Here is a 15,614-nt window from a genome sequence, read left to right on the forward strand (position 1 = left end):
AGTGTGAGTATCATGCAATCCGTATCATTTTTATACCTTTCTTTGTACGTGTAGTTTCTGTTTCTGTTGTTACCAGTTTCTGCATCGAGCATTGTTCTGTTTGAACGATGTGTTTTGCATTGATTTAGTTTCAACTTGTGTTTTAAATATTTGCAATTTAAGTTTTAAGTGGTAAAGTTGTTTTGGCCGTCAGTTAAGTTACTCTCAATAATTTATACAGTCACTATAGAAACAGCCATCGACAAAACATCAGTGAAACAGAAACCCGTAAGGCAGTTTATTATAAAAGGCCACGAAAATGGCATTTGTTGCAAAAACTTACCAGCAGTATAGTGAGAAAAAGTATTGACGTTCATTCTGTAATACAATTTTCGTGTTTTGGAGGTCCTGGGGCAAAGCGCACGGGATTACGAAATATCAGTATCTTGACTAGTACATTTTCAGTGTTTATTTAGAGCAGACTTTAACGTAGCTCGCCTCTATAGATTCTCCGGACTACTTCAGTATTTATTTGCTTTGACAGAAATTTGCATCAGGGAATAAAAGATATATTGGTCATGATAAAACAAATCTGGACGTTCTGTTCATTCAAATATAAGGACGTGAGGAGGGTGTGACGCTGGGCCCATATACATGTTGACTTGCTATCCAATTTTAACAGCATGTGGTTTTTACTTTATTAGACCAAAACAACTTAAAAAAATTAAGGGGTTGGGTTTAAGATCATGGATCGACCTTACCCGTATTGACGAATTGAATACAGTGGAGATGCATGTTACTCATTTCAAAGGTTTGCCCTAATTCTCACACTTTTTGAATGCTACAACTGCTGCAGGTTTATGTCAATACGAGTTTGTGCTTAGGAGCCACGGTGTTTGTAAAAGGCGGAGACATTGATAAAAACAAGTTCTAAACAATGTAGCGGGTCTATTAACCAGATATATGTAGTAGTGATTTCCACAATCTTCATTTTCTCTCACAAGTCCTGCCGTGAACGACACCAAAAACCCTAACGCCCACAATGAGGAACATCGCAATTTGTCTCTGCTTTATCTCGGGTAAGATGACCTACTTTATGAAATCTCAAAGTATTAATTTTAACAGGAACCATTAAATCAGATTAATATGTAATTGTCAAACTATATTTACTCGTCGTTTATGTTTTGACTAAGACTGTGAAAACTAACGATTTTCAGGTTACATTTATTAAACCAAATAATAACTGTAGACTAGTTTATTTTTTGTTTTTCGGACTGTGCTTTCATATACCCCGTTCACATGCGCCTCTATACATATGTGTGTATCTGTGCATACGTGTGTAGAAATACTTACGTGAGTATACTTGTCATGTGAACGCGTTTACTCATGTGTGTAATTTGACACCGGGAGCAAATTTGCATGTCTGGAGCAGGTGCAAATGTAAATGTAAATTTGCACTGTGTGTATATGTTGCAATGTGAACGTTTATGTTAACGTAAGATGATGATCTAATTAATATCTGTTCGTTTGCCAACACCAAACATATTGTCAACAGTTGCCAACTTTAGAGAGGGTGTTTTCTTTTGGTTTCAAGGAGTAAAATAGTACAAACTGAATCAAACACATGTTGCTTCATGATCACGCGAAAATGTTCGGTGAAACAACCTGTTTTGTGTTGAAAGTCATGAACACACTGACAAAAATGTGTGCCTTACGCAATTTACATACTTTTTTAACATTACACACCTAAGTTGATTTTCATGTGAACGCATAGTAAATTTACATGTCAACATGTTTGTATAGTTACAAATGGGCAAAATTACTTCCGTTAGTAAATGTCGTGGATGTGAACGGGGTATTATATTGCTAGCAGCGAGTGACCTCAAGTTGAGGTGTACCGCTACGTGTAACTCATCCCACTTTGCAGTGTAATCGATTAAGTAGAAGTGTACCGTTATGCGTGTGTCAGTCAGACAGTGATAATTGCTTGTCGCCGAATCAGCAATTGTGCAGTTATTGCCGGCTAGGGTTTTGTACAGGAAACGAAAAAAAACCAGGACAATATGTTTGTGTTTCACATAACAGTAAACGTTATAGTTTCTCAATATAATGAGTATCTGGTTACAACTGACAAGATGAAAATCGACTGATATTGTCAGAGCGGATAATCTGTTCCATTTGAGGTATATGGCTCGGTATTTCTTGTGTACATGTACCATACACCAGACTTAAAGGTATAATGATCAAATAAATAATTTCGTTTGACGGATCTCGGATATAGTACTTTGGACAATTTAATGCTTTTTTATTTCTTATTGTCTCTACTTTGGTCTCACAAGAAGAAAAAATACTTTATCATCCACAACTGGCTCCAACAGGAGATATCACTTGGGTGAAATTGCATCACAATGCTTTGCAGACCACTGTGACGCCTTTGGTCACCATGACGTCACAATCAAATGATATCACTAATGGCGCTGCTACTGCTTATTACTGTCTACAAACTTGATGTTGGATGATAAATAAAATCTCACCCTCGTGTCTTTTGATATGAAAATTATCAACACACGTTGATATATTTGATATCAAAAGACACTGATGAGATTCTCTATATCATAAATTGTCATAAAATCTAGCCATTTGACGCAAGGCAGGTTAACAACAAGTACCGGCCGGGGCATCATGTGATCTGTTATGTATCACACATAAATAGTTCACCGAAAACAAGTAATGATCGTTTTTTTCCAGGTGTGAGGACCCGGGTCTTAAACAACCTAATATGTATGCTTGTCGTCAGAGGCGACTAACGGGATCGGGTGGCCAGGCTCACAGACTTGGTTGATGCATGTCATCGTGTCCCATTGCGAGGATCGATGCTCATGATGCCAACCACTGGTTTGTCTGATCCAGACTCGATAAGTTACAGACCGTCGACATATAGCTGAAACATTGCTGAATGCGATGTTAGGTCGTTTCAGGTGCAGAGAGTACGAGAGGCCATTTCGTTTAAGCCACGACTATACGCGATACACAGTTGCGTCCCCTAGGTGTGCCAGGGTCTTGTGATAGTGGATTCGAATGCCTGATTATGTCAGCACCATTCCCATGGTCCTGGATTTCACCAAAGTGTTAAAGGTGTGAGACCTGTATCAGTTTGGGGTTTCCAAATACTGTTCAAAGCGGCGTCAATACCAAACTCACTAACTTACTCTAAGTTCGAATTATATCATTAGCTTCACCTGTTATTAATTTGTGTGCTTTTTAAAATGTCATATTTCCATATACGTGTATTTCCAGCTTTGGGGTTCAACGTGAATGCTCAGACGGAATGTGACGTAAATAGAATGATGATGTGTGGCCAATTTCTGGCAAATATCGGCAGCAGTACAGCTTTACTGGAACAATGCAGGTACGTCATTAAGCTACATTTTCCCCGTCGTCTTCATGCTATAATTACTTGATACTCGTATATTGGGTGTAGGGAGAGGGCTAAGTTTTATTGAAATAAAATATATTTGAGCCGAAATTTCACTCACATACCCGTTTAGAACCCCACGAAATTGTTAAAATCATTCTACCATGCATTGTCATCTTCCATGGAGCTGGGTACACTGGCATCATCTGTAAAGAACACATCACGCTTGACGCAAGAACAAATCACAGAGTTAAATATACAGGCTCTGAGTTCTGATTTAATTTCAAATATTTTCGAAGTTTTGTCGAACTCTACTTGTAGGAATGTGATTTAAGTCTGAGAACATTTTCGCAAATGTTGACTCTCGAATATAAATCGCATCGTCCCTATGTGGTTACACGAATTATCGCCGTAACGTGATATCAGTGTGGATGGGACACCGTTAGGGACACCGTTAGGGATCGCAACGACGCATTAGTGCACCGAATTCTAAGTAAGTTATAAAGCTTTGAGCTGCTAGCTCTCCACGAACAGATGTATAGACTGTACAAACATTGACTTGCATATATTTGCACAGGTTCTACGAGGAATACAAGGCGTGTGTGCTTGGTGTAGTGGGATGTGACGGTGCAAACACCATCGCCCAGTCGGAGGCACAACTGGCTCAAGCTGGAATCGACATGAAGCTATTGTGTAAGAAAATAATACGTACATGTTCATGTAGATATGTTCTGTTACGTCATGACGCAATACGATGATGTCATAGAACAAAACAAAGAAGTGTCGTTCAGATGCAGAATTTTACAGGGGCGTTCTCCGTTTTCTGGTGGGTTTATTGAAACTGTTATTGAATCTCATCGAACGGCATGAAAAATGATCTCTGAACACATTCACATTCTGTTTATTTTCTGAACCGCCTCCGGTAGTGGCAGAGCGTCCGCCCGGAGAACCGAAGGTCCAGGGTTCGATTCCCGGCCGCGTCATTCCAAAAGACGTTAAAAGATGGTACTTGTTGTTACCCTGTCTGGGGGTCGGCATTAAGGGTCTAAACGAGGACTGGTCGGCTCGGAGTCAGTATACTGTGTCTGAGTGGGGTATTCATGTTAAACTGCGTCATGGTATCTCAGTGGGCTAGCACTATAAATCGGCATCAGTCCAGACTAGTACAAGCATCCACACACACACACACACACGTCGCTATATCAGTGCTACATAACGCGACGTTAAACCCCATTTCCCCTCCCCTCCCCTCTTTATTTTCTTCATGTAGGTTCTTCAGTGGAATGAATCTTCCAATCTCAGTAAACCAGAGCCTGTCCTCCCACACGATATCTCTCTGTGTGAGGAGTGAGGGAGTTTGGTTTAACGCCGCTTTTAACAGTATTCCAGTTACATCACGGCGTGTCAGCTTAATGTGGAAGGAAAGCCCGAAGTGATGCAGGTCTCAGACGTTTACCACTTCGGTGAAACCCACGAGCACGGGTATGGTGCTGACAACATATGGGCGAACCGGGATTCGAACCCACAATCAAAGGTTTCTGGCATGCCCAAGGGACGCAACTCTGCACAGCGAATCGCGGCGCCTTAAACGACTGGGCCACCCGTGCCCCCCTCTGTGTGAGGAACTGATGACACCCCGATTGAAGGTCAAGTCAGGAGAAGCCTTGTCAGGTTTGTCAGCACCATTCCCGTATTTGTGAGTTTTACCAAAGTGTTTTCCTCTTTGCCCCAGGATCTCCAATTGTGGAGTTGATGTGAAATCATGGCAATGATCACTCCTATGCTACTTGGTGAAGTACTGATACTAAAGAAGTATTTTCAACCCACGTGAACATGCATGGCCCTTAGATGGCTCCGGGAGGTTCGTTAAGAATCGAGTGAGTCATGTTCGTGTGACCTTTGACCCGCTGAATCTAAATGAAACATGCGTGGGTTCTTGAAAAATGTCAGTTGTCAGCTTTCTTGACGACCTCGATTTGGAAATTTATATTTTTACAAACAAAAAATTACATGACACGAATATTCTTTCAATGGTATTTCTTATTGGGTGTAGATTCCACGGAGCTCAAAAACAGCAGGGTGTAAGCAATATCCACAGGGAGATAATAGCGCGGTCGTCATTACGTACAAACGTTTAAGTTCGTTTTCGAGAAACAGATATCGCATATGATGGTTTGAATGCTTGGCCCCCCTCTAACTCTAAATCTAATCTATGCCCCAGCGGTGTGAAGTTCACCTGGCGTGACCTCCTATGGAGTGAGTGTCTTTTGGTCATCAAGCAGAGAGGAATAGCTAGCACTCACTCACTCACTCACTCACTCAATAAGGAATTCCCGTGAAGTCAGTATGAAGTTAAATACATTATGAATAGCCCAAACACTGTCCCCTACGTATTAAAGCAGGAATATTCCTAACAACCATAACATTATCCAGTCGTGATATTCAGTTGTGACCAAACTCTTTCCACAATCATGAGAAACCTCTGCCGAAAGCAGAGTCCATTGTAAGATAAGGACTTCATCAAAAGCATGTGTTTATATATGACTCTCATATATATATATCATGCCTGACAACCATGTGAATTTCGTCCCTCCTTTCTTTTTCGTTGACCCACTGTCTTGTCTTATTCCAGGCCCTGTCGTTGTCGCAAACACAGAAGTTATGTTTTTCTGTGGTCACATTGACTCTCATCATAGTTCTGAATATCTCCAGGGGGCGATCGGATAGCCAAGTGGTTAAAGCGTTCGCTCGTCACGCCGAAGACCGGGTTCGATTCCCGACATGGATGCAATGTGTGAATCCCATTTCTGGTGTCCCCCGCCGTGATAGTGCTGGAATATTGCTAAAAGCGGCGTAAAACCGTACTCACTCACTCACTCTGAATATATGATGTGAATGAACACTGAATTGTTACGAGGTGGATTGAACATTGGGATGAAATCGTAATAGAACTACTCAAAAACTTTGAATGGCATATATATTCCTTACGCAGGACACGAATATGCTTTCGATGGTAGTCCTTATAGGGTGTAGATTCCACGGACCTCAGAAACACAGTAACAAAATAGCGCCGTCTTCATAACGTACAATCGGAAAAGATCGTTTAAGTTCATTTTCGAGATACAGATAACAGATATGCTGGTTTGAATGCTTGACTCACTCTAAACCTAAATATAATCTGTGCCCCAGGGCTGTAAAGCTCACCAGGTGTGGTCTTCAAGCTGTGCGGAATAGCATCGGAGTGATTCATCTCATTTTAATGGGATCGTAGATCTTCCAACTTTGCTAAGTGGCGATCTGGTCTGCCTGCACAATACCAAAGGTCGTGGGTTTGTCCCAACGCTGTCCCCTACGTATTAAAACCGGAATATTCCTAACAACCATAATTGCAGACTCTTATAAGATATCGTAATATATACAGTCGTGATATTCAGTTGAGACCTAACTCTTCTTATAATCACGAGAAACAGCTGCCGAAAGCAGAATCCATTGTTAGATAAGGACAATATGATAAGCATGTGTTTATGAATGACTATATATCATGTCTGACAACCATGGTGAGTTTTGTCGCTTCTTTCCTTTTCGCTAAACCACTGTCTTGTCTTATTCCAGGTCCTGTCGTTGTCGCAAGCACAAGAGGTATGGTTTTCTGTAGTCCCATTGACTCGCTTCATAGTTCTCGGGAGCATGGGTGGCCAAGCCGTCGAAGGCGCCGCGATTCGCTGTGCAGAGTTGCATCCCTTGGGCACGCCAGAAATCTATGATTGTGGGTTCGAATCCCGGTTTGCCCCGATTATGTTTCTAGGTTTGTCAGCACCATACCCGTGCTTGTGGGTTTCACCGAAATGGTAAAAGTGTGAGACCAGCATCACTTCGGGCTTTCTTCCCACATTAAGCTGACACGCCGCAATGTAACTGGACGACTGTTAAAAGCGGCGTTAAACCCAACTCACCCACTCACTCATAGTACTGAATATCTCGAAAGCGTAACGTGAGTGAACACAGAAGTGTTACGAGGTGGATTCAATATTGGGATAAAATCGTAACAGAAGAGAAAAAATACTCAAAAAATTTAAAGGGCATATTCCTTTTTTAAATTCCACAAAACTGATTTTAAAGTCTCTGATCAGGATCCATACTAAACTTGGAGTGGTATACATGTATATTACATCCAATACATGAATTTGTCAAGAATATCAGTTACCACTAACATGCAGTGTGTTTATGACATAATACTACCACTGAATTCTTCTGTATCGTACGTATCATCTGTTACAAATAACCAATATTTAGTATACGAGCCTTTTCGGGTACTATAATGTTATTCTTGTTGTGGATATGCTGACCATTATAAATGATTTTTGTAGTATGATTTATTTTGTTCTATTACGTTTGAACTCCCATTTCCATTTTGCCTCAGGCCCTGAAGACGGCACCAAATTTCCGAGTCAATGTAACATCGTCGACATCTACAACTGTGGCCACATCCTGGCTCAGGAGGTTCAACAGGCTCGCGGTGACGACGAGAAAGTATGCCAGTATGTAAACTAGAGCATTGTGATTTATGTGTAGAACCAGGCAGGGGGAAATAAACAGTGGCATCAGTCTCACCCCTCAGGTAATCCCAGATTGTACAACTCTGTTGGTGTGAGCTAGGTATGGCGTTTCTCGTAAGGCAACCGGTTGGGGATAATTTCAGCAAAATCCCCGTATAAACGACAAGGGACAGAACTTCAGATTTTGTATGCACGGAAACTGATAACTTAGGTTACAAATGAATGTAGAGATTAGCATTCGTATGAGCGTCCTTGATGATTTGGGTTTGGTATTTAATTCTGAGTTATTACAAAAATGTAAATTTTGATTTACTGTTGCTTCTCGGCGGATCCGTGATTGAACAACTAAGTAATGACCTTACTACATTCTTACTACAGGTGGGGGCACGGGTGGCCCAGTCGTCAAAGGCGCCGCGATTCGCTGTGCAGAGTTGCGTCCCTTGGGCACGCCAGAAACCTATGATTGTGGGTTCGAATCCCGGTTCGCCCCGATTATGTTTCTAGGTTTGTCAGCACCATACCCGTGCTCGTGGGTTTCACCGAAGTGGTAAACGTCTGAGACCTGCATTACTTCGGGCTTTCCTCCCACATTAAGCTGACACGCCGCGATATAACTGTAATATTGTTAAAAGCGGCGTTAAACCCAACTCACTCACTCACTCTTACTACAGGTTTGAAGATTACATTTCGGGCATGTAGTTACTATTTTTCTACAGGTAGATGCCATGGTGTAATCTGCAAACCCTGATTACACAATTACGCAAATTTTGACAACATTGGGCTATAAATGGACTCCATACATTGTACCATCTGGGGAATCAAACCCGGGTCTTCGACGTGACGAACGAAGGCTTTAAGCTCTTGGCTACCCCACTTTTAGGGTCTTAGCAACGTGTGGAGGCCCCCTTTTCACCAACTAGCCAATCACAAATGCCAATCGATCAATCAATCAATCAAAATCAATCAATCCATCATAAAATGAATCAAACAACATCAATCAAAATCATTCAATCAATCAATCAAGCACAAATGCCAATCGATCAATCAATCAATCAAAATCAATCAACCCTTCATAAAATTAATCAAACAAAATCAAACACAATCAATCAATCAATCAATTTGGTCAATCAATCAATTTGGCCAATCAATCAATTTGGCCAATCAATCAATTTGACCAATCAATCAAATTGGCCAATTAAACAAACATTACGAAGCTTGTTATCATATATGCTTCATCTTTTTTTCCCTTGAACAGAGCTGCCACCAAGTATGTTACATGTCTCAACAAGCTGACATCGTGTATAAACGACCCGGCCTTCACACAAGCCAGACAGACGTTGGAAGAAATGAATCTGAAGGATATATGTGAGGCCATCGATATTAATTTGTCACTGTGTTTCTTATCTTCTTGTCACATGTCAAATAGCCAATACAGTAAGCATGTCTTATGGGAGAGTTGAGACCATTCTAAGGAATGAACTGGGCATGAGAAAGGTTTCAGCATGCTGGGTTCAAGGTATCTGAATCGTTTCAGAAAACGTTTCGGGTTCATCGTCTTAATTGCTAATTTACGCTGTTTTGAATCCAACAACCCAGCTGATTTTTGTGAGCGTGGATGAGTTTTGGGTTAATTACTCTCAGCCAGAGACTGATCAACAGTCAAACCAGTGGAAACATCTAACGCCCCCTCTCCCGAAGTGGCAAGGTGATTGCTTCGGTTTTCTGGGAGTCCAAAGCCATTCCACCCAAGGACCGGTGCACCGTGGCATTTATGGCCAGTGTTGTGCTCATCTGCTTAGGCAACTGTGTGAGAATATCAAGATTAAACGTTGTGGAAATATCCCTGAAGGCGTGTTGTTACACCAGGGCGAGTCTGCTGTCGCGATGGTTGCAAAGCATGACAGTGGCTTTGAAATTATTGAGCATCCTCCGTGTTAATCAGATTCAGCACCGTCAGATTTCTTCTTCCCAAATTGAAGAAAGAACTGTCTGGCAAGCATTTCGCAAATCGCGATGACGCCATGCTGTTGTGGAGGACTGTTTTGTATCACCAGAAGGAAGCCTTCTACACCATTTGGATCCAGACTCTCGAGGTGGATCGAGACACTCGAGATGGATCCAGGCAGCTCGAGGTGGATCAAGACACTCGAGATGGATCGTGCACTCGAGGTGGATCGAGACACTCGAGGTGGATCCAGGCACTCGAGGTGGATCCAGACGCTCGAGATGGATCAGGCACTCGATGTGGATCCAGACGCTCGAGGTGGATCAGGCACTCGTGATGAATCCAGGCACTCGAGGTGGATCAAGATGCTCGAGGTGGATCAGGCACTCGAGATGGATCCAGGCACTCAATGTGGATCCAGACACTCGAGGTGGATCAATACACTCGAGGTGGATCCAGGCACTCGAGGTGGATCCAGACGCTCGAGGTGGATCAGGCACTCGAGGTAGATCCAGATGCTCGAGATGGATCAGGCACTCGAGGTGGATCCAGACGCTCGAGGTGGATCAGGCACTCGAGATGGATCCAGGCATTGGAGGTGGATCCAGGCACTCGAGATGGATCCAGGCACTCGAGGTGGATCCAGACGCTCGAGGTGGATCAGGCACTCCAGATGGATCCAGGCACTCGAGATGGATCCAGGCACTCCAGTATCGTTTGCAGAAGTGCGTGGACCGCGGAGGGGATTAAGTTGAGAAATAATTAGCAACTAACTCCATCAACACAGCTCACCATAGTTAGGTTTAGGGTTTTTCAGCCACCATTCGTATATATATGTAACAACATACTTCAACTATTTACTATGTCGTGAAGATCCGGGGTAGAACAGGTCTTCAGCAACCCATGCTTGCCGTAAAAGACGAGTATGCTTGTCGTAAAAGGCGACTAACGGGATCGGGTAGTCAGTCTCGCTGACTTGGTTGATGCATGTCATCGATCCCAATTGCGTGGATCGATGCTCATGATATTAATCACTGGATTGTCCGGTCCAGACTCGATTATATACAGACCGCCGTCATATAGCTGGAATATTGCTGGGTGCGGCGTAAAACAACAAACAAAAATTACTCTGCTCTTCAATCACGGGACTGAAATGTCGCCAAATATTTTCACGATGAGTAGCTTTTGTGTTTTTGCACAGATTAAATCAATGCAATTTACTGCTCTTTTCTTCAGGTGCACAAGCGATTGCATACCCGTCAAGTTCCCCAAGTTTCCATGGCAACACTATTGCCAGCATAATATCTATGTCGCTGTTATTCTGCTTCTGGATGTTGAAACGCAACTGAGGCATGTAATGAGAACAAACAACACTTTGTGAACTGATGATATAATAAAGCTATAATAAGAGCAGTTTGTGTCATTTTAGTCAAACCAATTCTATGTCCCGCGGACCGCCTCCATGGTTTAGTGGTAGAGCGTCCGCCCGGAGAGCGGAAGGTCCGGGGTTCCATCCCCGGCCGCGTCATACCAAAAGACGTTAAAAGATGGTACTTGTTGTTAAAACAAGGACTGGTCGGCTGGGAGTCAGTATACTGTGTCTGAGTCGGGTATTCATGTTAAACTGCGGCATGGTATCTCAGTGGGCTAGCACTATAAATCGGCATCAGTCCGGTCTAGTTCAAGCAGCCACACATACACACACGCGTGCATGTACGTCGCCATATAAGCGCAATAATCTTGGACGCGACGTTAAACCCATGGCCAATTTCACCTCACATCTATGTCACACGTATCTTACGACATGGTCCACGTGTGGCAGGAGCAGTGCTGTTCGGCGTTAGGCAACAAACACGTACATGCAATGTTATGCTAAGTGTGCGGGTGGCGGGTTCTACCGGTAGAGTAGGACATGATATCCATTTTCGCGAACACCTGGGCCCTGTTCCACAGAGCGATATCGATCTTAGTGGTACGTTGATCGTAAGCCATGGTAAAGTATGGGAGTTACGACCAACTTAGCACTAAGGTCGCTTTGTGGAACAGGGCCCTCGGCCCCGTTCCTCAAAGCGATGTTAGCGCTACGATGATCGTAAGACTATGCTAAAGTATGGGACTTACGATCACCTTAGTGCTAAGATCGCTTTGAGGAACGGGGCCCAGGGTGTCATCTCTGTTCTTCCCTGATCCATTTACAAATTCTAACCACTATTTTCCTTATCGCCCAGTGGAATCTGTTTCGGCAGAAAACCGATACCGAAAATTCTCCGGCGCTTTCTGTATATTTGCTACGGATATACATTTTAACCCCATATAAATTAGGAGCTGGTCGCGACTAAGCTTCTCGTGACTCTCATAAGGAGTGAGTAGCAATTCAACCAAAAGTCGTGTCATTTTAACCATGCGCGGATATCGTACTGAGAGTCTACATCATATGGGCAGTTCCTCCCACATCAAGCTGACACTGTTCAAAGTGGCGTTAAACCAAACTCACTCACTAGTTTAGGGAAAATTTATTCTTTATCCTACCATGACACTGAAGAATACTTATTTCTGACTGTTGAAAATACGATCAAAATCAGGTATCGAATTAACAAGCATCTTCATGCAAAGACATTGCGATCTATTGATAGCTTACATATCGATGCTTAATGATGGTTGCTGACACCTCATTGCTGAAGCATTTGGACACAACAGCTTACCAAACATGATGAGATTTTTTCAAAACACGCACAATTAGGTAAACCATAATTATCACTACATGTATATAGTGCCAAAACAGACACATTTTCCACATGCTGTTTGAATGCCGTGAAATTACGCAAATTACCGTTCTCTACGGTGGACCATAAGGGACATTGAGTCCGTTTTTCCATATTTTGATATTTCACTTACTTTTAGCGTAACGTTTTGCAAATAAACACGATTTGTCTTACAAATGTGTGATAAATCATGTGTAGAGAAGATATTGAATCGCTGAAAAGTGAAACGAAAATGTCAAAAACAAAAACGAAAATGTCAAAAACAAAAACGAAAATGTCAAAAACTAAAATGAAAATGTCAAAAACAAAAGCGAAAATGTCAAAAACTAAAATGAAAATGCAGAAAACTATTTCCACCGCGGTGAAAACTATTTACACCACGGTGGAAATATTATCACCGCGGTGGAAATAGTTTTTGTGGTTTCATTTTAGTTTTTGACATTTTCGCTTCACATTTCAGCGACGCAATAGCTACTTGAAAGTACATTTTCCATGTTTTCGGTTGTTTTTATACATGATTTATCACATATTTGCATCTTGACAAATTGTGTTAATTTGCAAAAGGTTACGATAAAAGTAAGTGAAACATCAAAATATTGAAAAACAGACTCCATGTCCCTTATGGGCCACCGTAGTTCTCCCATGCCGCACAGTGTCGAATCGCCTCGCGCCACCTGGGTTCGTTGGCAATGAGTTTGAGTCAGTTACAGGTCGGGATTCGTGCAAATAATGAACTCCACTGTGTATCGGAGCTGTGCTCCAATGATCATGGGTGTCATTAAACAAGAATAAAGTAATAATAAAAACCTGGTAATAGGTGCACAGGTGTATCATTAACAACTTATTGCACCAGTAACTTACGTGTGGATTCTATACACACACATTTCAGTAGACAATTCAGCCAAGAAATCACAAGTGATCAAGGGACATAACTCTATTTTATTCACTGATATTCTGCTAACTCGAAGTGATTGAAGCGGCCGGTCAATACCACCATAAAGCCAATATATGCACTTCACGTGCCACTCTCCCCCTCTTTTAATAAACGAGGATAAATGATGACCTCGGACAAAAGACACAGTATTCCAGTTATATCACGGCGTGTCAGTTTAATGTGGGAGGAAAGCCTGATGTGATGCAGGACTCAGACGTTTACCACTTTTGTGAAACCCACGAGCACGGGTATGGTGCTGACAAACCTAGAAACATAATCGAGGCGATTCGATTCGAACCCATAACCATAGGTTCCTGGCGTGCCCAAGGGACGCAACTCTGCACAGCGAATCGCGGCGCCTTGAACGACTGGCCCATCTGTGCCCCCTCGGACAAAAGAAGAAAAACAAAGAATACTGAGATATACTTACTTTGTTCAAATAGCCCTACTGATAATAAGAACACTTTTAAAAGTGTATGAACTAAACAATATGGATAGGAACATTGCTATGATAACCCTACTGTCGATAAGTTCTCATTATCTAGTCCTATGTCGGCTAACAACGAGGTCGGGGCGTCACTTTCTACTCCTCGTGGCACTACATGAGCATCGATCCACTCAGCTGGAAGACGATGATATGCAATCAACCACGTCACCTCTTACGACAAGCAGAGGTCACTGCATCCTCCCGAGGAAAGGGAGTTAACTGACTTTAAAAGTCCAGTTTCCACCCTTGCCGAACTAGGCTGACATTATTGAGTTACATTTTGGCTGGACTAACGAGTCTATGCATAGTCATCAAAATCGAGTAACGAACTAGATTTCCGGTTCGTAAACAACATGGTTTTACGTGCAGATTTCATGTTTTAATCAAGATGTTCAAGTGATGCACTTTGCACAGAAAGGCCCGTTTTCTTACAATATAGGTTTGTCAGTACCATACCCGTGTCCGTGGGTTTTACCGAACTGGTAAACGTCTAGGACCTGCATCACTTCGGGCTTTCCTCCCACATTAAGCTGACATGCCGCGATATAACTGGAATACTGTTAAAAGCGGCGTTAAACCAAACCCACTCCCTCACTCTTACAATATAGATCCTGACTATAGATGATTTTGACCGTGCGCCGCCATTTTGTTTGAAACAATTGCAAGTTTTATGAAAGGTGGAATCTGATTGGCCAATAGGAGGGACATACAAGGGACATAACTCATAATAGCCACTGGTGACGCTACGATCGAGCCCTGAAATTCCAACGTAGTTCGGTAAGTGTGGAAACTGTCGTCTAAGGCGCGTCCTTTTGAAATGTTAGTCATCTATGATCGTGTGTTCGCCCTTATGATGTTTCTAGGTTTGCCAGCACCAAACTCGTGCTCTTGGGTTTCACCAAGGTGGGATACATTTAAAAACCTTCTCTGTCACAACGGGCTTTTCTCCCACATCCGTTTGGTATGTTGAAACCGGCTTTAAACCGAACTCACTTACTCATTTGTAACTAGCATTGTAGCCACGATTGCTCACAAGGGTACAATTTTTAGCCCATTAAGGAATAGTGCTTCAAGCGAAGCCCAACGCACCATTACCGACTCACTGGAATATCAAAATAACGTTACAACTGATATACTAATAACTAAGTACATGTTATCCAAAGACGATCAAATAACACCCCCCCCCCCCCCCCCCCGCGTCATTGTTGTAGTAATACTGACGGCATTGTTGACGTCATCGTATTGAAATGAAAGCGACAAGAAATTACTGTTCCTCGTCAAGTCCACTGGACGATTCCGGCTACACATACGCAGTAACAGACAACCACACAGTGATGATACCAGGTGTTCGTGAAAAAGGTGATGGCATCCGCCCCAAATACAGGATAGTAAACCGTTTACCTGAAACATGTCTCGAGAGCTCCACTAAGGCCTAGAATGTTGTAACGCTGATCAAACAACCTTCGGCCAAATGTCATTTAAAATCTTCATGGAAAGTCACAGCCTATGATTTGTGATGAAAACCTATTACAAACT

The 15,614-nt window shown here is 42.5% G+C and overlaps 1 protein-coding gene across 1 annotated transcript; it reads left to right on the forward strand.

Annotated features, from left to right (window-relative positions):
- The first annotated feature begins 869 nt into the window (after positions 1–869).
- LOC124137195 lies at positions 870–11,308 on the forward strand. The gene is made up of 7 exons (XM_046503394.2): positions 870–1,058; positions 3,277–3,388; positions 3,972–4,087; positions 7,007–7,033; positions 7,815–7,932; positions 9,206–9,315; positions 11,132–11,308. Exons 1-7 carry the CDS (start codon positions 1,022–1,024, stop codon positions 11,242–11,244), a joined length of 633 nt encoding a protein of 210 aa, XP_046359350.2. The 5' UTR covers positions 870–1,021; the 3' UTR covers positions 11,245–11,308.
- Positions 11,309–15,614: the final 4,306 nt, after the last annotated feature.

Source organism: Haliotis rufescens, unplaced genomic scaffold (assembly GCF_023055435.1).
Source record: "Haliotis rufescens isolate VD_foot unplaced genomic scaffold, xgHalRufe1.0.p SCAF_5, whole genome shotgun sequence".
NCBI lineage: Eukaryota > Metazoa > Mollusca > Gastropoda > Lepetellida > Haliotidae > Haliotis > Haliotis rufescens.